This window comes from Meleagris gallopavo, chromosome 9 (assembly GCF_905368555.1).
Source record: "Meleagris gallopavo chromosome 9, MGAL_WU_HG_1.1, whole genome shotgun sequence".
NCBI classification, from domain to species: Eukaryota; Metazoa; Chordata; class Aves; order Galliformes; family Phasianidae; genus Meleagris; species Meleagris gallopavo.
This window is the reverse complement of record NC_139412.1, coordinates 17091817-17115649: the sequence shown is the minus strand read 5'-3', so window position 1 is coordinate 17115649 and position 23833 is coordinate 17091817. Positions and strand designations below refer to the sequence as shown.

At 42.7% G+C, this 23833-nt stretch overlaps 1 protein-coding gene across 2 annotated transcripts in view; it reads right to left on the bottom strand.

Annotated features, from left to right (window-relative positions):
* Positions 1–23833, bottom strand: part of NRK (Nik related kinase) — a 91402-nt gene that overhangs the window by 50206 nt on the left and 17363 nt on the right. For both annotated transcript variants that reach the window (XM_085230958.1, XM_085230957.1), the window contains exons 3-8: positions 14890–14946; positions 9298–9423; positions 8136–8246; positions 6284–6374; positions 4388–4518; positions 1246–1300 (exon numbers count right to left, since the gene is read on the bottom strand). In XM_085230958.1, the coding sequence (XP_085087084.1) occupies positions 1246–1300; positions 4388–4518; positions 6284–6374; positions 8136–8246; positions 9298–9423; positions 14890–14946 (571 nt within the window). The remainder of the gene's footprint in view (positions 1–1245; positions 1301–4387; positions 4519–6283; positions 6375–8135; positions 8247–9297; positions 9424–14889; positions 14947–23833) is intronic.

The following is a 23833-nucleotide window of genomic DNA, read 5'->3' as shown; positions in this document are numbered from 1 at the left end:
ATGTAAAACTACAAATAGCTCTGCAAAAAAGTAAATACCATAATATCTCATATACCAGAGACATTTTGTGTGGAATTACAAACAAGTCCCTGTCTGTCACAAAGAAATATTGAGGGTCAGAGGTCTTCCTTCACAAAACAGAGCTACTGAATGGCAACTGGTAGGATCTATATGGAGGCTGATTTCTCATGATATGCAGGTGTTCAGAAGTGATTCTCTTAATAGAAATAGATTTGCAGCATTGCAGAAATAGTAAAGCAAGACTACGGCCTGGTTATGCCTTTACTGCCTTCTATTTCTTTCTTTGCCTGTAGCTGCCTGCCATCACTTCTCACATCTGAGTTGACTTTTTGTCTTTTTCCTCTGTATTTCAATAGCTTGTGATATAGTGGGGGTGGCAGTTCAAAGAAGTCTGGTTTCTGGATATGGGTCCTATCACCTCATGTAAAACAAGAAGAAAAAGAAAAACACAACACAATACAATAGAATATAATCTATTACATTCTCCTGCCAAAAATAGCGAAAACATCAATTACAAGTGGAGTGAGGAATTAGCATGTGAAGCTACGAAGTCTCTCTCAAAGAAAACTGCACAGACCCACGTCTCAGGACGAAACTAGGCTGGAGCACTGTTTCTGAAAGTGCTTCTCAACTCCAGCTGGATCCGGAGCATTGCTAAAAACCAAGCTGGACAGGAAAACAGCCAAAAGTGTTTCTTAAACACAGCCTACGTGCTCTTGAGCTCAGGCCAGGGTATAATTTATTTCATCTCCTGTGCTCCCGGCAGTGACCACGTACACCCTCACAGCACAGCTGTTCCATGGGTGCAGGGCTGAAACAACCGGGGTTCTGCAGAAACAAAAGATGAACGAGGTCTGTGCGACCACCCTGCAGCCATTGATTGCTGCCCACTGCCTGGGAGATATTAACCAGAGTAGTGAGGGGATAGCAAGGGTCTCCCAGCACACTCCTGCTGCTTGGCGTCATGGGCTGAAGCAATTACATGACACAATATTTACCTAAAGCTAGTACGAAATCAGGAGTGAAATCAAGGAGGGGAAACAGGGACTTAGGTGTGGGGAGGGGACAGTAAGAGAACTGAAACGAGAAAAATTCAGAGATTATTTCTAAGGATCCAGCCAGAACCAGAGCTTTGTACATCTGTGCATTAGTCAAGCGTGAGTTATTTTAATACAGAACATGTTCAGAAAGCATAGAGCCCCCTCCCTGAACCAAACCACTTACGAGGAGCTCCTTCAGCCATTTCAATAGCAGTGATTCCCAAAGACCACAGGTCACTCTGCAGGAAAAAAAAACACTGAACGTTGCAACTTGAAACACTCATGCTTTTTTTCAGTTTTCCTTTGTTCCCCTAGAACTGCCCTGGATCAAGTCATTTTCGTGCGAGAGCGACATACATTCTGCTCCCTCCACTCCCCTCCTGAGCTTTTAGGAAAGAAACGTGCTAGTAGCCAGAAGCTTCCCGTTCCCCATGCAGTTGTGAATAGCTGAATCATCATTTAAGCAGCCAGCTCTAAAATGCAAACCTTTTGCATTTGTAAAACCCAAAAGAGCTGGAGTACAGCAGACACCGTTTAACTATACAGCCTACATCTTTAAGCTATTGCTGTGAGGCAGTGAGACACAACACTGGATGATCTTGAAGGTCTCCTGCAACCTTGGTGATTCTATGATTCTATAAACATGTTGTTCCAGGCCAAAAAAATTTTTGTTTTAATGATTCTATCACAGTAGTCATTGCTGAGGTTTTACATTGACAAAGCTTAAATTACAGTCTGATTTTCTGTTCACCAAGTCTCCAGTCACATATTTTTGGGCACGGAAGGAAATTCAGGCTGGAGTTTTCCTGATCAGCTTATCCGAATGCTAAAGGCCAGATTTTGATCATGAAACATTAATTGTGAACACGACCAGTGACTGTAAAAAAATATATCACAGGCTTCTGCTTGATTAATCATGTACAGCATTTACTATTTTTTGGTGTCCAAAAGTAGTTAGATGAGACACATGTGACCAAAACTAACCTGCAGGGTTTATTTAAAACCATATTTTATAAGGGTGCAAGTGAAGACAAATCTTCAAAGATTAGCAGCTCATATCTACCCTGGCACTCTATCTAAACTTGACTTTACCAACAGAACCTTCTCAATTCAGCTGCTTTGAACTGCTTCATGCGAGCTGGAAGCTGTTTGTGTTACAGTTTGTAGAGACATCTGAAAATATAACTAATGGCATCCTGACTTCCTATGAAATAAATGACAGAAAGTTAGAAAAGTCTTCTAGAGGCAGCGTTGCAGGCTCTGGGGATAATGGGAAAAAGAACCAGGCTGCAAAGTACTGTGGTTTCTTGTTTCAAAGTATGAGAGGCAGACAGCTGAAGTGGAAAACGGTAGCAGTGTTTGAAAGACTGATGTGTATAATAGGTACACATGCATATATTTTTTCACTAATTTGTTATAATTTTAACCACTTTTTCATAGAACAAGAAGTTACAGGTACTACAGAATGGCTTCCTGCTACTTTCTCCATCGTATCAGTCATAAATCTCTGCAGAAAAATCAGTCCTGTGCCACCCTGTGAGTCACAGCAGTTTGTGTGGCTGTTTGTTACTGAAGGCAAGGAAACCTCAAGAAGTAGGTATGCACGTTCCTAACGCTTATATCTTCCAAAAAGAAAACCAAGCGGTTTCAGAAAATGAAGACAAGATTTATTTTCTGAGGTTTCAGTATGAAATTGACATGGTATGAAAAATAAAATAACATCCAAGAACATTCTTTGGTCATGACTGCCACTCACAACATGACTTCACACTGCCAGTGCAGTGCAGAAGGTTTCAGCAAGTGAGAATCATAGCCCCTGAAACAGGAGAAAAGGGAGGTAATAACAGGCTCTTCTAATAAAATTTCTGAAGCCACAGTTACAGTAGCCAAGTGGCAACCAGGAGAATACCAGGACCAAGACAGTGACCAGGGGAAGGGCTGCTCAGGAAGCCATCCCTGGAGAACTCCCGGACGCCTAAGCGTAGGCAAACGAACAACAACACTGCTGGAAATATTTCAGAGGACAAAGAGTCACAAGTCTCTTCAGAACAGCATAGCCTATTAACAAAGGAGAACCAGAAAAAGCATATGCACAGCTGTCGTTGGTATCCAAAATGCAGAGCACGCTGCTCATCTCAAAAGATAAATTCTTCTTTGAATGAATAAGTTATCATTAGATGCTTGCGTAGGAGCAAAAATGATGTCAGGGACCACTGAATCAGTGCATATAACAAGAACAGATAAGGCCTCTGTATTCACTCAGTCATTTCTGTTGAGAAATTGGTGGTGAGTAATCAGCTGCATTAGGATGGGTACTGCTAGTGGATCTGGAGAGGTAACAACTCCCACCTCCTTAGCTCTGGTGAAGTCACATCAGGAGGGCTGTGACCAAATCTGGACTGCATGTGTGCAGCAGAGGCCACAAAGATTATTAGGGGCTTAGAGCTGGGAGGCTTCAGACTGAGAATGCCTGGACCATTCAGGGGATCTTAGCACAAATTCCTTATGGGAAAAGAATGAAGAAGACCAAACCAGTCGCTTCTCTTTTCAGTGTGGCCAAGTAAAGGAGAAGAGGCACGAGGTACAAACTGAAATTCAGGAAATTCTGTTCAAACATAAATCTTATTTACTGTGACAGTTGCAAACACAGGCACAGATTGCCCGGAGATGCTGTGGATCTCTAATGTTGAATATATTCAAAACCTGAGTGGACATAAGCCACAAGTGGGCAGCCTGCTCTGGCTGACTCTGCTTCAGTAGGAGTTGCAGTGGACAACCTCCAGAGTTGCCTTCACTTCTCAACCATCGCCTCAACAGCCAGAAATCATTCTGGGATGGAAAACTACTTGCAGCTGCATGTTTATAAATGAGTGATGAGTTACAGTGATTATTACCAACTAAATCAGGATTTACAACTAAGTACAGAGTAAAATAGCTCTTTTACAGAAGAGAGTAACGCCTTGCCATATTAGCATGACATTGTTTGTTGAGCATTCCTTACAAATTTACCTCTTTTTTTTCTTTTCCATCCTGACCTGTAACCTCCACATATATACATATATATCAGTATTTTGTTGCACAGATTAATGAATGTGTATTACAGATATGGACAATTCACAAAAAAACCCCACTCACAGTGAAACTCCACGCTCAAAAAGAGCCACCACCCACATACTACAAAAATTTCTATTTGTACAGTTATAACATTATTGTGGTTTAAAAGAAAGGAAGATTGAACTTTTCAAGAGAGTTCTTCTCTCAACTTGAGAAGATTTTCAGCAACAACTTGTGTGTTTTGCTATCTGATACTAAGTTGTAACACTTACTCTGTAATCATAGGTAGAATCCGGGTTCTCCTCACAAGCAATGACTTCAGGTGCCATCCAATATGGCGTTCCAATGAAAGTGTTTCTTCTCCCAATGGTTCTATCCAGCTGGGCACTTACACCAAAATCCACTGAAAAGTCAAGCAAGGGTAAAGAAATTACTAAAGGGTTACTTTACCAAAGGGTTGCATTCATATGGCAGAGCACTTGCTTAACTACTTTCATACTTCTTGGATACCAAACTTTTGGGCTAGAATGTGTATCAAACCTGATACAAGTTCTCATAGTACATCTTGTCCAGTAACTGAAATTAAGTGGAAAAACTGAAGTTTAATCTAAATGCAAGCCTGAATAGGACCTGAGATCTTCAACTAGTATCAGAAAGGAAAAATAGTACCTATGTATGAAGCACACTTAGATGTGTCTTATATATTTGTTTATATATCATTTGTTTTGAGTTATTTCAAATAACTCCTTCCCTGCATTCAAAGACTAGCTTACAACAGGCTGGAGAACACACTGGTTTATTCTGATCTTAGCCTCATTATAATGAGAGAATTGTGCACTGCTCTTTGTGCTGAAAGGATGTTACTTTCATTAGGACTGTATAGCAACACAGGGTTGTTCAGATACGAAGAAGGGTCCGTAAAACCAATCATTATGTGATTGTATGTTTCTTTCAACAAACCTCTAAGCCGCTAGTTGGATCTACTAGGCACAGCATCTAGTGCTATTCATAAACATTGAGAAACAAACAAACAAACAAAAAATAACAACAATCAAAATAAAAAAAACTAGCAAGAAAAAGAACTGGAAGGAGACAGTCCTCTTGTTATCATCAAGGAGAAGATTTTCACAGCTGTGTTTCCTCAGTACAGAACATCTGCATACCATTACTACATACTACCATTACTGGTTGTCCCGGTCTAGCAAAATGTCTTCAACAGAAATCTGGACGTAACTTTTGGGTTCATCATACCTTCTGTGCTTCTGATGGGAAATGTGAAAAGTGCTTTTACATAACATGCTGAGATGGAATGGAACCAGACTGAGGATCTCTTGGTTTTCTAGCTTTGCTGCTTTAAGAGACACTTAAGTTAAATCCTTCTGGCAATACTACTTTTTTTAATTAAAAAAAAAAAGTCCTTATTTTGGCTTGCTCCAGTCAAGCACCCTATCCCATAGTGACAGGCTATGTATATCCTTCTTCTCCAGCTCTATAGTGATTTCTTTCAAACGAAGAAAAGATAGGATAAATAAAGAATCATCTCAAATAAGAAAAGGGTTCTCCTCAAGACTGCTCCTTTAAATCATTGCCATGCATCCTCTGTGATATCTTCTAAAAACATCAAAGACGTCCTCCTCAAGAGAGATATATACTTGAGTTTATCTTAGGAAGTTGGAAGTTGTTAACAGTTGACATGTCATAGCTAGAAAAGGAAATGAGTAAACAGACTGACATTGTTGAGAGATGAGTATTAGTAAGATCTACCACTGAAGAGTAATTTCACCTATCCTCAGATTTACGAAAATCTCTAAGCCTGCTTCCCTTAGAGAAATGGATTAGTTTAACTTACTCTTGGTGTGTGGGTTTTTTGGGGTTTTTTTTTTTTGGATGCCTTTTTACACTGGGAGCCTGCTGTGAAGACCTGGTGGTGATTTTACTGACTACACAGGTTATCTATTTGACTGCCTAGAAGTAGCTGTATTTCCCACAGGCTGTGAGTGACACTGTTGTAGAATATCTCATGTTTTCACCTTTTTCTAGCTGACAGACATTTTGTAAACCCAAGCATTAACAATATTTGATACATCTTGGGTTCCTGAAAGTTCTTTCCAAGCTAAGACAGAAATTTTAAACAAACAGGTTTGTAGCACACATTTAAAGAAACATACCCAGTTTTACTTCTGCATTTTCTGTGAGAAGAACATTCTGTCCCTTAATATCTCGATGGATGACATGATGAGCATGAAGGTGTGCCAAGCCCTAAAAATAAAGCAAAACAAAATCAAGACTTCCTTTATTCTCACTATCATGAACTTGGTATTGTTGCCTTTTTACACTTTTATCCTTCTCAGACTTCATGGAGAAAGTTCTTTACATGTGATCAGCAACATCAAGTCCTCAGATTTGGCAAGGAGAGAAGACGACAACCAGAAGACATGACTGTAGTGCAACATCTCTAAAGTAAAGTGTGAATAAAATGAGGTACCAATATTTTTTACTTCTCTCTCAGAATCAACACTACATATTAAAAGCAAAAAAATTAAAAAAAAAATAAATGGTGAAGAACATTGCAGAATGCTCTCAATGAGGTACAGAGACAGGATGTGTCTGGCTGCACTGGGTTAAATCCTACTTTCAACAGAACAGCAAAACTCTGAATTCAATGAAAAATTGATCACAGAGAGTTCAAGATACCATGTCAGATCATTACTGAATGCAACAAACACTAAATAGTTGTCATTCAGCTAATATTTGCAATATTCTGTCTCCTCCTTCTTTCCCAAACTGTTCACGGATAAGCTAGCAGAGACATAACACTGAAATAATACACTATAATAAGCCAAGGATACTTCGCTGAAAATGCTTAGCTTCTGTAATACAGTATTAGTGACTTCAAATGCAGCTTCCACCCAACTCCTAACTTTTCCAGAAGGAAACATTTTCAACCCAGATGCAATGAGTTATTCTCTGTTTTAAAATGAAGATGATTCAATCCAATTGCTTGTTTCATGCAAGCTTGATGTTATTACTTTCTGCTGCAAGAGCATAAACCAAAGGTTTTAGTATCAACTGCTTTAATAGAGATATTACAGCCACACAACCACAAGAACTTAACCAGACCATCATGATTTTTTTTTTTTTTTGCATAAGAGCTCTCCCCACAATCTCCAGCTATGTTATTGTAATATGCAGTCTAATGCCAAATCCAGGCGAGATGGCTGATGCTCTCCACTGAACATACTTATCAATAACACCTGCAGAAGCTGAGACTTACTTCTATTCAAGCATTACCTTGGCACTATTTGAATTCCAGTTCCTGGAATATGCAGTTATCTTAACGTTATTTAGAAAAGAAGTAAAACTCCATTACATGGAAGATGGATCAGTAAGTCTGTAATGGGTTTTGAATTTACAATGATGGGTTTCAATGATGGTTGTTTTTTTTTTTTTTTCCAGGCCAGTACACTGGATTACACTTTGGAACTGTTTTGTCCTCTCTACTTTCTAGGAACACACGCACACAAATAATTTAAAAAAGAATCCCAAAGCATACACAGAATGAAATACAGTTGCAAGAATTATCTTGAGGAATATTGCTGCAGCAATTTTGAGATGCTGTTTAACCAACACTGCTTCTAATAGTGCAGAAAAAAGGTCCCCTAGTGTGTGCAGGAAAAGGAATTGTGAACAGATTGACCTTACACAGCAAGAATAGTCAAAGCAATGAGCAGTAGTAATATCACAAGATATGGAGGAGGATGGTATTTGTCACAGAAGACAATAATCCATGTGCTCTTCATACAGAAAATGGGATTAATTGGAGTACTACAAGATGTTAAGTAGCCATCATGCAGACTGATGGACATTTTGACACTTCTGAACTCAAGGACCATAGCCCACAAGCCCCATGGATCAAAATCTTGAAAAACTAGTGCTTGTTATTGCTTTACATTAATGACCAAGGGCCAGGAAAGGCTTTTTTGTTCCAAATGAGCAACAAAGTTCTGGTCCACAACTCACCCTGAGAACCTCTCTGCAGATGTATGCAATCCAGTCTTCCTTAAAACAGTTCCCTTTTGTCTTCTTTACCAGATCAGTGACAGAGCCAGCACCACAGTACTCCATCACTAGCTGCAGGAAGACAAATGCAACACATCATTACCACAGCACCGACACGGCACCAGCAGAGATACCAAAGTGATGTCTGCTGCACCACTATCAAGGTGAAGTGCACTATGTGCCACCCTCCTGGGTGCCAAATGATGTAAAATCTCATTTCCTGAGCAATGCACATCACTGAATAAATAAATAAAAAATAAGAACTCAGGAGTGCACTCCTCCTATTACAGGTCGAGGGTAAACACATTCTTTCAAGTAAAAAAAAAAATCAGAAGAAAACCAAGAACAAAAATAGCACTAACAAAGGTGGGATTTTTTTTCAAAATTTAAAATATCTCATCTTGCAGCAGATCTCCATAAATCTTGCAGACAAAAAAAAAATCGAGAGTTTATTTTTCTTTGCCTCATTGCCAACTCCTCTGTTTGCTTTTTTATTTTTCATCTGGAAAACAATGTAGAAAGTGACAAGGAAAAGGAGGGGAGAGGAAAAAGACAAGTTCTATTTCATCATTGTTAAAAAAAGATGGAAACATTTAATTTGGGAAAAGAAAGTTCTAACAACAAATCTGATCAACAACCTAAGTCACAACTATTATACTTTACGCTCATCCTCTTAAAGGAGGTGGGAAGGAAATGGATGAGGCCAGGCTCGTCTCAGTTGTGTACAGTGAAAGGACAATGAGTAGTGGCCTAAAACTTGAACATAAGAAGTTCCATACAAACATGTGGAAGAAATTTTTAAGGTAAGGGTGATGGAGCACTGGAATGCGCTGCCCAGAACATGCTGGAGTCTCCTATGGAGATATTCAAGACTCGTCTCAACGCCCACCTGTGCGACTCATTGTAGGGAACCTGCTTTAGCAGGGGGGTTGGATTCAGTCTCTTGAGGTCCCTCCCATACCTTGTGATTCTGTGATTCTATGGTTAAAGGGTGTTTCTTTCTTATGAGTTACTCCTCAGAACGATGACTTCAACATTCCACCAAGACAAGGTCTGAGACAAGTACATTGGAGCTCTAAAGAAAGGAGCTGGACATCCAATGAAGGCAACGCAAAGCACTTACCCAGAGCTGATCATCTTGGCCTGCAGGACTCTTCTTTACAAATGCACCATAATATGTAGCAATATTCCGATGATGGGAATATTTTTTTAGCATATTTATTTCCAATTTGATTTCCTCCTCTTCATTCTGTGTCAAAAGAGAACAGAAGGCTCTTGAAATGCTGAGAGGTCACCAAGGCTATGTACACTCCATCTTTGGCAATGTTTGGGACCCAAATGGAACAAGCCCCAAGCAACCCACCCCACTTTGGGTAGGAGTTCGGGCTGGAGTCCAGAGGCCCCTCCAACCAGAGTTGTTCTGTCAGTCTGAGACTGCAGTCCAGGGACAGGCTCATAAACTGAGCATGGAATCATTCGGATCCTTTTGCCTAGGATTGAGCTAAAGAATCAAAAATATCCCCACGTGGTTGTAACAAAATCGTATCATCTCCTCATGGGACTAGCCAGGATCAGAAACTCCCATTTGCAGTTCCCGTATGCAGTAATTTAGTTTTGGAGAAATGAACTGGACTTAAACAAATAAAAATATTCCTAACACTCCATTACGTAAATACTCAGAAAGTACTTGAGCCCACGCATCAGCCAATTCATCTTCCCACTGCCACCAAGGGCCCAGCTGAGAGGAAACTACAGCAGAACAACAGGCGCACGGCCACATGTTGGCCTCCGGAGCTAGAGCAGGGCCAGGCCTTGCCCCCTTTCAGCAGCCTACACCACACAGTCACAGGGTGCCCCACAACAAGCCATTGGCCGAATGCTGGTGAGTGGAGCCTCGTGCAGGCCCAGCCGCTCCGTTCCAGACACTGCTTCGTGCCAGCTCTGTTAATCCACTGCCTTTGCTCAGCCTCCTCAGCCAGCCGTTCTCCTCTGGCCAGTCCAGCCAAAGCTGTGGGGTGCTAATGGGAATAGTTTTACAACCGCCCTATAAGGAAACGTCATTTTTCAGTGAGGTCTTTTTTCAAGCGGTCCTCTCAGAGCAGCCTGTTTATTTTACTGTCCCTGAGAGAAATGGTGCACAACACTCTGTGAAATGTCTGTAGATTTTGCTGTCTCATTTGCTTTATTAGGAAACGCATAGCACTGCAAGGTATCCATGCATCAGTTAAAGGGAGTAAGACCAAGCTGAAAATTAATTTACCTTGCTGCAAAACATTCCAGTCAGCACTTAGTAGCTGAAGGGAAGAAAAGGAAGCAGCAAGAATAGTTTAGACCCACAGGACATTCTTCTGCACTTTCTCACTGTTTTCCAGTCACTTTGCCATTGAAGCTTTCTTTTAGCCATCACAACAGACTGCTTACAAAACTGGCTGCACTGTCCCTTCAACCTGTACCAAAACACTGAAGCTTGGCAGGCTGAAACCAAATTCCCTCAAACATCTTATTAAATATGACCCGAAAAAAAGCATTCCCAGCAGGAATAGACAAGAACTTCCCTAATAGCTTCAATACACAGGAGATGTGCTGCCAAGCCAAAGCCCAACTTTCTTAAGTTTTAGGAAAAGGGAAATGTGAAATAACTCAACTTGAAGCAAAAGCAGCTATTTCTGGTTTCAGAAGAGCCTCTCTGCTGAACAAAGACTCTCAAGGCACACTTATTACACCAGATGCTTAATTTGTCTTTTGTTTGCAATTAGGGACAAAGGAAAATCTTTAATCTTTGGCTTAATAGGACCCTGGGTATCATACAACAAGGCTGGAGTAGCATCTGGAGCATCCAAGAGAAAATCAGAGCTGCCTCCCAGACAGCATGCAGGAAACCCAGGAAATATGCAAGGTCGTATTTCTGTCTGTGTGTAGCCAGGGCCAGATCAAAGGGAGCTTGTGCTCTTGCCTTCTGGAGGGGAAACAAAGCTCTGCTCCCTCTGAGACTCCAAATTGTGCATGTGAAAAATTGAAATAGGCAGGTGAGGATAGAGTGACTGGAGACAAAGGCACCCTTCAGCTTTTCAGTGCGCAAAGGTATTCAGGAATTCCACTTTCCACCACCCCGTCTGTTAGTGCTGCCATAAGCCACATCTCCCAGGGGTCTGGAACCTGCTCATGACTCATGTGCTTAAGAGAAGAAACAAGCTCACAGATGTGCAGGTGCAAAAAGCTGCTTGCTTTCAAAACCAATGCAGATCTGGGTACAGATGACTGCAAGCACAAAGATGACAAGCTCACAGTCAAAGGCAATGACATTAAGAAGCAATAAAGAAAGCACACGCCTCTGACCTCAGGCAGAAACAAAATCATCAGCTGGTAAGTACTGCGGGGGGTACTAATGACAGGTTTCTCTTTACACATTATTTCACTATCAGGAAAACCTGAAAGCAATGACAGGGAATGGCCTGCTGCAGAAGAGCCCCTTGACCAGCTGCACTGACAGCCAAAGAGAAAAGCAGCAAGGATCATCAGGGATCCCATCTCTCCATGCATCATCCTCTGTTTACTTGGCACAGCCAGCAAGCAGGAAGCTCAGCCTGCGCAGAGACCCAGGAAAGCACACTACCATCAGCTCCACTCAACTATTTCAAAGGCTCTCCACCCTGCAACTTCCCCCAGCAAAATGTGACACTGCAGCACTTCCTGACAGATGTCCATAAGATCCCGCAGTGACCACAGCATCCTGCTGCTCTTCAGAAAGCAGCCCGGGGCTAGAACTTGCAGCAGCAAAGGGCAGATTTGCTCAGCTCTTGGTGAGCCTCAGATCTCAGAGCTGAATAATCACAGCTGAAGCTGGGCAGTGGTTTTCTGATGAAATAGTTTATTGCCAGAAAAATTAAAAAAAAAATAAATAAATAAAAAAAACATCGTAGATTTGGTGAAACAACATCTGGCTGAGATGTATGAGATGTACCAGTTATGATGAAGCATTAGCTGGAAGACTCCTTGGGTTGGATTTTCTAGTGAAAACAGGATGCTGGGGGAGAAAAATCCACTGCAGAACATCAAAGAGGCGTAGAAGTGCCTCAGGCTCTCTTGATATGATTGATATCCTTGTTCAACACCCTTCTCTCTCATGTCAGACAACAGTGACCAATTGCTGAGCACTGCTGTGGGCTGTTGATCAAACTGCCACCAACCTACACTGACATGGGCTCCACCAGACCTGGTGACTGGAACTGCCCTAAGAGAGATGTCTCCTGGAGGCTTGAACTGCAGAGTCTTCCAAGCAGGCATCCAAATCTCAAGGCCATTACAGGCATTCTGCTCTTCTCCACTTCTATTTTTTGGACAGAGGCGAAGATAAAAAGATTGCATTTGTCCAGGTTTCTTTAAACATCTACCTGTCTTCCATCACATGACATTTTGCTCCCCAAGAAAACTGCTCCCACTGAAGCACATTCAGACTGTGTCACTACCCAAAGATGAAAATGACCAGAGGGGCTAGAAGCCTCCCAACTCACTCAGGCAGGTTTACTATGACAGCTTCCATTTCTTACAAACCAAACTGTGAGATGTTGCTCTCAGGTGCAATTTATATGCAGGACACTGAAGATGAGGATTTCAATATTTTAAAGGCTTTATTTAATGCCTCAAGCCAGCTTTTCAAGCCCAAAGGAACAGAAAATAATTTCAACCTGAGCAGACTAACAATACAAGAGAAACACTGAATCTTTGGCAGGCTCTGAATTGATCACGCTGGATTTCTGCATTACAGTCCAGACTCACTATTGCCATGAGAGGCCTCAGTGCCCACACACTATGAAGCAGAGGAAGGCTATTGCTATTTTACAGGCAGAGAAGTGAGGTTCAGAGATGCTGTGGACTCATTCAGCACCAGCCTCAGCCATGCTGCACCCATGCTCCTACTGCCTGCAGCAGCAGAGCAGGCACCAGCTTCAGCCTCTCTGCAGTACAAGGGGCCAGAAGCACGGTCCCTGATCAGACAGACCAGCTCAAAAGGCAAGCAGTAAACCAGAGCAGCCGTAGTTTATCAGCACGCTCACTATTAAGTTCTTAAACTGTAACAACTGGTTTTGTGTTAAGTGACTCAATGTGAAAACAGCACGAGCTGTCACTGCTGTTCAGCCCCTCTAGCAATGGGACAGATTCCCCAGGGAGGTGCTGACTTTACAGCCCACAAACATACAGGCAAATCAAACCTGAGCAGCTGTGTTTTGTCCCCAGAATCATGCAATGTGAATTCCTGAAGCTTTCCAAGGCTTTCTTCCATCTAAATTTTGTGTCCATGTAAATAGACACTACTGGATGCTGCATTGTGTTGCTTACATACAAAGGAGACTGTTATGTACAACAAGGGAAATCTTCCCAAGGTTCCCTTCCTGATGTTTTTGCTTCAATTGTTACACCAAATAAGTAATCACTGGTGCTAACACTGGTGCTAACACTGGTGCTAACACGACAGCCCACAAGTGACATCTGTGACTAGCTTTCAAGCAATGCTGGCTGACCCAGCAAGGCGTGAAAGCCATCTGCACAGAAGCTCTGGCTCACTTCTGAGTCCCACATAGGATCTGTCCTATAGATTCCTTTGTCCAACCATACATTTCTTTTTACAAGGTAGTATTCATAGACAAACCAGCCCTTAGACATTCCTCATAGAAGTGCTACAGCAGCATCAAGTTCAACTAACCAGCATGCAATTCAGACCACTCGCTGTTCAGGGCTGGATTCCCACTCCATCAGCAGAGACATCTGGCCTGGACCTGCTCTACGTGACAATACTCACATGGACTAACTTGCTCTGCTGCCTTCCAAGACAAGCAGAAGACATAAAAACAAAGACAGAGCTTGTTTGTGCTTGTTCAAAATGCTCCACATAGTTCTACCACTGGCAGACTTGGCCCACAGGACCTATTTCTTATCTTGGGCTACGACCCTTCCACAACTTCCCAAGAAGACCAACTTTATCTTGGAGTTTTATGCACCACGTTCACGTACTGCCAGAGCAAGAGAATGGGGAGCTAGTCATCAATGCAAACAGGTGTACCCCATGGAACCACACTTCCAGCACACTTTGAGGAGAGGGCGCAGGCTCATTTCAGTCCTTCTGGGGCACAGGAGCGTAAGATTTCAAGAAGACAAGCTGCTTCACTACTAGCTGTGCTCAGAAACAAAAATCAATACTTAGCTAATTTTTTGACACCTTGTTCCAGCACTGACACCACTTTATAAATGTGAGCAGGGACAGTGCCAATTACACCGTCTGCTTCTCTCATCTGTCAAATAACAATAAAGAAGTGCTACATTTGCATTTCTAACATGTTCTTGCTTGCTTGCTGTCATGGCAGCTACACTGAGGAATGGCTGGCATGTGAAGGGAGAGGATGTGATAAAACACAATAGGGGTATTGCACAGCTACAGGAAATATTTTACATGCTGTCTTGGGAAGACAGTTGTCTTCATTACTGTAGAGCAAGAAAACATATAGAAATGTATTCCTTATTGCTTTGTCCCCACTGGACAGGTACAACTGAAATTCTGGTTGCACTAACACCTCTCAGAACTTTAAAAAACAAACTACTGCTGAGCAACCATAATTTATTACCACCAGATTATCTTTCATAAGCTATCCACATTCTCATGATCTGATTATTTTCCCTTACACCTTGATAATTGCTTTTTGATTTTTGGTTCTCTACTCACCTCAGTAACATTCATCACTTTGATTGCAGCTAGCTGCCCAGTCTTAACGTGGCGGCCCTGTTAAAATAACAAAACACTGTAAGCAAAACATGCATGCAAACTGTATACACAGTAGCTAATGATGCATTTAACAGGGCTGTTGGAGGATAATGTCAAATGAGTTTATGGGTCTTCATCCAACTCCCACGGAAGAGGTGCAGCCACTAAAGCTGTATGTCCTTTCTGGCTTCCTAAAACAAAAGTTTTTTGAAGACTGAGAGAATAAGGAAGGAATAAAGCTATTAAAAGAGCAAACTCAATACAAAGACTGACAACCTACGGTTCACAAGAATGTATATTAGAAATGCAATTAGGAATCTTGCTACAAACTGCAGTTTCTTGGTTAGGCAAGAACAAGTTACTCTATACATGCAAAGCATAGAGCTTTCTCCTGATAACCAGCACTAATCTCACACTGAAGGATGGTATCGAAAGATTTACATGGACACGGATTGGCTATGCATCCTAATTTCTCCCTTCCATTAAACATTCAGAAATGTTTATGAAAGTTTAAGACCGCAATTTTGTTCTTTAAACAGTAGTGCCTGAAAAGCTGTGTATTGAAACATCTAACCAGCATCAGCTAAGTAAAGCAAGCCATAGGCAATCAGATATGAACCGCTGCATTTTGCAGACTAAATGATTTGCAGGTCCAATTTACACCTGCAAAATTAAAAGCTGAGTTGATGTAACTTTACAACTCAGGTCCTGTCAGTACACAATTGCACACAAGTATTATTTCAACGACTAAGCAATTCTGCATCAAAGAAAAGTGATGCCTCGTTTCTGAGTGATCTGTCACAGTCATGTTTTCTTTTACAGACAACTGAAGCCTGCTGAGATTTTGTTTATTTGCACGTGCCCTCGATCTCCGGGAGCACCTTGGAACTGCAAAGCTTTTTCTCAAAAAGCAGAGTGCAGGGATTTCTGCACCATCAGACACCGGGAGGAAGATGAATGGCAGCCTGCTTCCTCCACACTGCCACAGCCCCCACTGCAGGCCACTGTGAGCACTTCCAGGCATTGCATGCCATGGCAATACAGCGAGGGGCTTGCCACAGAACACAAGCACACGTACAATGCTGGCACCAGGAGCAGGTGAGCAGGCAGGTGGGTGCCCTCGGATCACTCTGCATCCTGCAGAGGGCCATGGCAAAAATCGACTGATTTTTGTAATTACAATGCTGCATTGAGACACCTTTCTTTTCTTTACTAAAAAATAAAAAATAAAAAAAAAAATCAATACCACTGCACTTGATACAGAGCATTCAGAGTTCAGTTTTCATGGCGTTCTGTTTTATTTCAGTGTAGAAGACCTACTCAGATTGCCCCTCTCTCTTAAGCTCCCAGGTCTGCAATCGTGTTGACTGTTGGACGAGAGGAGCTCAGCCTTGCAGAACCTTGTCTCAGGGCAACATCTGCCTTGTACCACGCAAAGTTTCCTTCCCAATGTGCAGAACCCATTGGCCCATATGCCACCACTCGCATGCACAAGCTCATCTGCAATAAACGCTCTCTGACCAGGTAAAGCAGCACATTATGGTAACTATGTGCACTTCCCACCCTTACATTCTCCTAGACCCCTTTGTTGTCCTAGAACAGAACACAGTGAGGGTTGGTGCATGGTAGAATCCAAACCTTTCTCAAGAAGGCAAAAGGAAAAGTGCGGAGAGTAAAGGAGCAATGGAGACACATTCTTGTTGGTTCAATTCAGCTCTCAACTTGCTTCAAGTTACTTCCAATTACTGTTACCACATCTTTGTAAAAGAGTTTCCACGTTTCTTGGCTGCATTAAGCTGGAGAGCCTCATCTTCCTCCACACAGAAGCTGGTGTGCAGTCACACTCAGGGCTGAAGGGTTACCCTCACAAAAAGGTTATCTAAACCTAATGGAAATGATCTACGAGGAATTAACTTTAAAGTGTTTCGAGACTAAGGGAAAAAAGAATCTTGGAAAGCATAGCTAAATGCTTATCTACAGATATATATATCAATGTTGAGATTGTTTAACTGCTATTTTGGCACATTTAATTTCAATTACAACAGAATTTCCTTAAAAAAAAAAAAAAAAAAGGTAAGATTCATTGTTATTGTAGAGCGATAGATGTCTCAAAAGCCTCTGTACCAAAAAATGTGGCAGAATTACATAGTACACAGCACAGTCTACATAGCACACAGCATCATTTCCATCTGTCTCTGACATCCTCTCAACGTGCACAACTCAAACCCTTCCTTCAAGGTCTGCCAAAGGAAAAGGCTCAGCTTGCCACCGCCACCCAAAATGGCAGAGCACACATACAGATGTTCACACAAAGTGCCATTACTGCCCGGGCAGACTGACTGAGCAGGGCAACAGGCTGCACACTGTGCTTGCCTTAATGCACAAACCACAACGGTTCTGGCAGTCAGAGTGAAAACCTCAGGTTTCTCTCCTTTATGATTTTTTTTTTTTTTTTTTGAACTGTTTCAAGTACATTTTCCTTGAAATCTCTACAAGTGGTAAACATCCTGAGCTCAGCCCTGAGGTTCTTACTAACACACCAATGCTAGTGCCGAAGTAAGGGTTTCGGGGCCCAGACCCATATTTTTTCAGTTATCAATAAATCTCAGAGGTTAGGCAGGGTTCATGGGAACTCTTACACAGTGTTGCTTCTGCTGAAGCCACAAGGTTGAGCACGTTTGAATTGTTTTTAGAAAGGTGGTGTTTTGATTTCTTTTTTGCATAAAGTTCCCAGCAGCAACTGGGTGCTTTAACTCTTACCCAACTGAACACGGTCAACAGATGCACTTACTTCTGGGACCAGACATACAAATGTATCCCTGATGATTCACTCAGAGGGTGGCGAGGCACTGGAACAGGTTGCCCAAGGAGGTTGTGGGTGTCCCATCCCTGGAGGCATTCAAGGCCAGGCTGGATGTGGCTCTGGGCAGCCTGGTCTGCTGGTTGGCGACCCTGCACACAGCAGGGGGGTTGAAACGAGATGATCAACCCAGGCCATTCTACGATTCTATGATTCTCCCCAGAAGGAGAGGAGGAACAAAGGGCACAGCACTTCCAATCTGCCATGCAGTGTGCACTGCTCATCATCTGCAGGCCACCAAAGGGAATCAATCTGCTGCGATTTCAAGACCCACCATTCCATATTTCCCCAGAAAATGGGCTGAGGACAGCGTGGTCCATGAGCTCTTATTTCACAAATAGAAGGTTTCATCTTTCATCCAAATGCTTGCTTTGAGAGTACCTTTCAACTCTTGAGAATGCAGCCAATACACTCAATGGCTATCTGCAAATCACCCAGATCTCCACACAGGATTAGAGCATTAAAGGTTACCAATTGCATACACAGCTGAGACTTGAACAACTCTGAAGCTCAAGGACTCTGACATTGAAGTTCCTGCTTACATTTTGGTGAGGTATCCAAGCTGGAAGAAATTTTCCCATTAGCTTTGAGTCCAACTAAATTTCTCACCCAGAAAACACTTCCGTGTAAAATCTTCTGCAATTGCCAGTTAGTTACTACAGTAATATTCTGCAAACCCGGGGCCAGCACTTAAATTTTTCAAATCTGAATGTTAGTCATTGCAGCCACATTTGCAGGTGGTGCTCTGTGCCAAAGATGTGTTTCTGATGAGCTCCAACTGTGCGTTATCTCTGCAGGGAGAGCTATGGGGAATGGGATAGATCACTGGGTGCTTTGAATATGCGTTTATCTTCTTAGTTCAGATAGATATAAGCACCACTTATTTATGTGCTTTACTGAGGGCCAAGACATATTTTCCTATTTGGATGAAACAAGAATATCAGTATTAGCAGTTAAGTTATTAGCTGATAAGGGAGTTTAACTTGCATTGTGTATTTACATGAAAATATGCTCAATTACGTACAGTGCCTTTTCCTTCTAAATCCAAACAAATTCCTGAGGCCTTGGATTGGGCCACTTATTGCTGGAGATCAGAGGGGCCAGCCCCCCGTGACTAGGTCCTCGTCTGACAGGGTCTCCTCTGCCATCACACATGCATGTGTGATAGTAGCACACTTAATGCTGTTGGTCAGAACACAGGCAGAAAGCCGTGGGACTCCAGAGTGACCCTTCACAAAACTGTCCACTTGCACATCACCCAGATACTGACCTATCAGGACAGCCTCTGTGTCTTTCAGGTTTGTACTTGAAAGGCAGCCTGGCTGTCAGAGCTGGAGGACCTTGCTATGGGATGACCTCTGTAGCCGGCTGCCAGCCACCCGTGCAGAGCAGGGTGAAGGCTCAGCTGTTCAGCTGCAGGCTCTTCCTGAAAGTGAATTCAGCGAGCAGATTTCCCGTTCAAAACCCACATATGAACTTTGAAGTCTGAGCCCATCTTGGGTGAGCCAATGCGAGGCTCTGCGGTTGCTGGTGTGCTGCCAGCTCGGCTGTCTGCACCAGGGTGGGACCCCACCCTCTCGCCCCTCTCCTCTCCACCCTTTCCATCCTGGTCAGGCAAGGAAAGCCTTTAGGAGACTACACAGCAAGCAAACAATGCTCCACACGGGGATTCAGGAAACCCCATGTTCTGTTCCACATGACCTCAATGAAGTCATGATCCTTCTGTTTCCCTTTCCACCTACACAGGGCTTCTCCACTCAGACTCAGCGATTCAGATGAGATGAGCAATGCCTGCTGTTGCCAGCCTGCTGACACCAGCCCTGCCTGCTGACAACACGAGGGCAGCCTCCTGTGCAGCTCAGCCAGGAGATGCCCAGGGCATAAGAGCTGCTCTCAGACTCCTCGACAGAAGGCACTGCTTGGAGCCAATGCTGGCTTCAGATCTTCCTAGAGAAGTATTTTGCACTCACCCAAACTGAAAAATAATATTTTGTAGCTTTTTTTTTTTATTATAGTTTAAAAAAAAAAAGTCACTGGAACTCATTTCACTGTAGAAGGCAACTAAGCTGGCATTTGTGTAAGACTTCCCTTAAACTAAAATAGCAGCCTATTAGCCAGAGAAGAAATCAGAACACACATCATTCACTTAAATTTCTACTCAAGCCCACACTGGCTAGAGGGGGGGCATGGACATGGGTCATTTCTATGGCACCAGATACTACAACCCTCATCCCTGGAGGACAAGGACATTCCTTCGCCCCTGCAGCAAATGTCTGTGCCACAGTTCTCATGAACAACAAAACCCAAAAACCACCAGATGCAGTTTTTCTGTCCAGTTTTTTTTTTTTTTTTTTAAACTCCTGCTGTTCCTATTTCCTCCCATTGTACAAGTGGAAATGCAGATTGTTTGCTTTGCTTAATGTTTGTCTGTGTTTGACTGCAGACCAGTGGGAAAACAAAACGAAACAAAGGATTGAATTCAAGCCCTTGTGCAAACACGTATTTGAGTATCTACATTTCTGCAGTATCAGTATGTTAGTCACTTGATCAGATTATTGTCCTGAAGCAAAACACGAACCACTGAAGGCTACTCCACTCTTGTGTAAGATTGGACTAGAGATTTATCTCTAGGGATTTTGAAATCTGCCCCCAAGGAGGTCATTTGTGTTGCGATTAGCAAGATCAAGACACATACTAAGAAACACTAACCTGAGAAAATACCACACTAGTCATAACATGACAACAGAAGCCTTATCTGTGACTTACTTGAAACCAAGGGGCAGCAGAACACCTACTGTCACCTTTGGCACCTTCACCTCATTTGGAGGAGTCTGGGAGGGGAGGCATGAAGAACAGCCTGTCCACTTCTCCTCTTTTCCTCACACTTCGTTTATTGGGACAAAAATCCTGAATTCCCTGTGTCTAAATATCAATATTTACACAATAGTGGTTCCAGCAGCCTTGCCATACACTCTGGGTTGAACCAACTGTCACATCTCCTGAGACCTACTGAAGCCCACCACCGTTCCAGCCCTGTGGTGGGAGACAGGGATGTCATCCTGCTGAGGATGCAGCCTTGTGCCGATGAAGCTCTGGCCAGAAACCAGTCCCTCTCAACACCTGCAGCACCCAGCAGGTCCACCATGCCAAAAATCTGTACGCTCAGAAAAATAAACAAACTGAAAAAGAAAAAAAAAAAAAAAAAAGAAGGATCTCACTTTGCTGACAGGCCTGTTGAGAAGTTGACTGCAGGGAGAGGTACAAATCTCTCCACCTCAGTGACTCACATCCATCCATTACAGAACTGTGGGACACTAGAGAAAACCTCCATGCTATACATCCCTGCTATATGATGTCATGGGCAGTTGGAGGCGTCCCACTGCCCCATCCTGCAGAAAGGAGGCCGTGACAGGGCTGCATGTTGGCTGATAGGTGGCCAGATTTTGGAGCTGGCAGCCAAAGGTGGGACTTTTGGCTCACCACCACTATGAAGCTCTGAAGGTCAAGCTGTGCAAAGCAATTACAAACCTTGTGCGTGAGATTCGTGTTTTAACTCTGTAACACAGACTTCCCGAACACATGCTAATAAGCAAGGCTTTAACTTTGCTTGTACGTAAGATCTGTTACTATGTGACTGAACTTTTAACAATTATGATTAAAAAGTCCTTCGGCACTCTCGTGAGCAATAAGAGTAACTTCAGTTGAATTTTATGTTCTGTACAGTGTACAGCACGGACAAGTTTATGTGTGGGTTTAAAATGCATTGCAGGTTTTTGTTTCTTTGTTGAAAGGACAGTAAGGAGGGGAGCACAGAGGGCTCCAGCCTATAGGAAGAGAGCTGTAACAAATTTAAAGGTGATTTACTTTTGCACTCCAGTTCTGCTGGTACTTTTCTTACATGGGTTGCAGTATGTGTGTCTTTACTGATGTTTGCATGAGACTGTGTTTTGCAAGGACAGACAGCCCAAAGTTAAAACATTAATGTTACACAGGGTTCTTGTAGTCTGAGCCTTTCCTCCAGTAGGACAAATCATGACCTACAGTTCCCTTTACCTAAGGTGAATCCTGAAAGCCAAATATTGCATGGAGAACCACTGTTGAGCTCAAAAGGTCTAAGATCTGCCTAAGGAAAGGATGCTATTTCAAACATGTGAAAATTAAAAAGTAAGGTCAACTCTTGGATTCTTCTTATTTGCTTCTATTTCATGCACCATCTTCACTAAAAAGGCACTTAATGGGCACGATTAGTCTGAGAGAAAACACATCAGTCATTAGATTTCTCAATGTGTGTTTCAAGAGAGAACTGTAAAGCACTGATCTTTCAGGTAGTTGGTTCCTTTCCCTCCAAAATCCTAGTGGCCAGATGGTCCACAATTCTCAATGGAGAATGAGTTACAAATTTGAAAAGATTTTCAGTACCAAATCGGTCTCCAGAATGAAACTTGACTATCTTTCTAATTATTCTTAAAAACAAAATACACTTGGCTTTTCTAATTAACTAAGAAAGAACAGTGCTTCCAAGTTCACTTTTCTAAAGAAAAATTTGAATTTGAGAAGAGTCCTGATGTTATTTTTTCTAAACTGACCTAATTAGCTTCATAAAGGAGAAGCCTTTGCCTAGTTAAGGCTCCCCTCTCAGGCAAGCTGTATGTCAGATGTGCAGCAGTAGTTCTTCCACAGCTACGAGCTGCTACTTTCCAATGCTGTGTCTTCCAATTTTCTGTAGGGATCAAAGTCTATCACAGCAGACAGAGAAATGAATAGTGAACTCTTGAGCGGGAAAAAAAAGTAAACACAGAACCAACCCTGCAGAATAATTTCACAAAAATAGCTAAACACATTATAGCTGAAGAACCACAGAACATTAAGCAACGCAGACTGGTAATTACCGGTACGTACAAAAAAATAAAGCAGAAGCTAACTGTAGGAAGAACTGGTTGCAAAAGGGATCGAGAGTTTCCTGTACCAACCACAGGAGAGCTTTACCAGCTCTCTGAGCTGCGATCTGAGCTTCGCCCTGTGTGAAGAATCTGCTCAGGGCAGAGGAAGCTGGCGGTCCCAGCAGGCAGGGCCTGCCCCACACTGCCCCAGCCCAAGGCCTGCATTCCCGTGCCTGCTGCTGCCTCCACTGAAGCCAACAGAATAGTCACTGCTAGGTTCACTGCATCTGGATTTACTCTATAAAAGCCAAATTTCTTTAAGTGAATCCCACTTTGCACCAAGTTTTACTACCAAAGCTACTGCCCCCATTGGAAATTAGTCTCCTCGTTTGGCTGTGGATGTAGGGCAGATGGAAACAGAAAGCACTTGCTATCCTGACTGACTGTAGAGAGGCATGTTCTCATTGTCATATGTATAAGGGCATGTAGTGACAGGACAAATGGAAATGGCTTTAAACTGGCAGAGGGCAGATTTAGACTAGATATTAGGAAAAAATTATTTGCTGTGAGGGTGGTGAGACACTGGAACAGGTTGCCCAGAGAGGCTGGGGATGCCCCATCCCTGGAAGCATTCAAGGCCAGGCTGGATGGGACTGTGAGCAGCCTGCTGCAGCGGGACGTGTCCCTGCCTATAGCAGGGGTTGGAACTAGATGATCTTAAAGGTCTCTTCCAACTCAAACCACTCCATGATTCTATGATTCTTTTCCCCTCACTCATGACTTGTTACTCAGGATGTCATATCAAACTTTCCCAGTCAGGAAACATTGCTAACTTGTATGACACCAAATACTACAAGGTCCGAAGTGCTATAGATAAACGTGCACACAGATCCACATTTTCCAAACTGCATGACTGAAATCCATGGGCTCAGTCCCTGAAGCTACAAGCGTCACTGAAGCTGCACCACAACCTTTCCTGTGACTCAGTTCCAAACCCAGTTCTCATTTTCTCAGTTCTGAACACTATCTACTCGCTTGGAGATTCTAATGGCAATAGGCTGTCCAGACAGCTGCAGTCCATCACAAAGCAGCTGTCATGAAAGAAATAAAAACCAACAAAACAGAACAGCAAAACAACCTAAACATTCCACGAGGCATCCAGTGA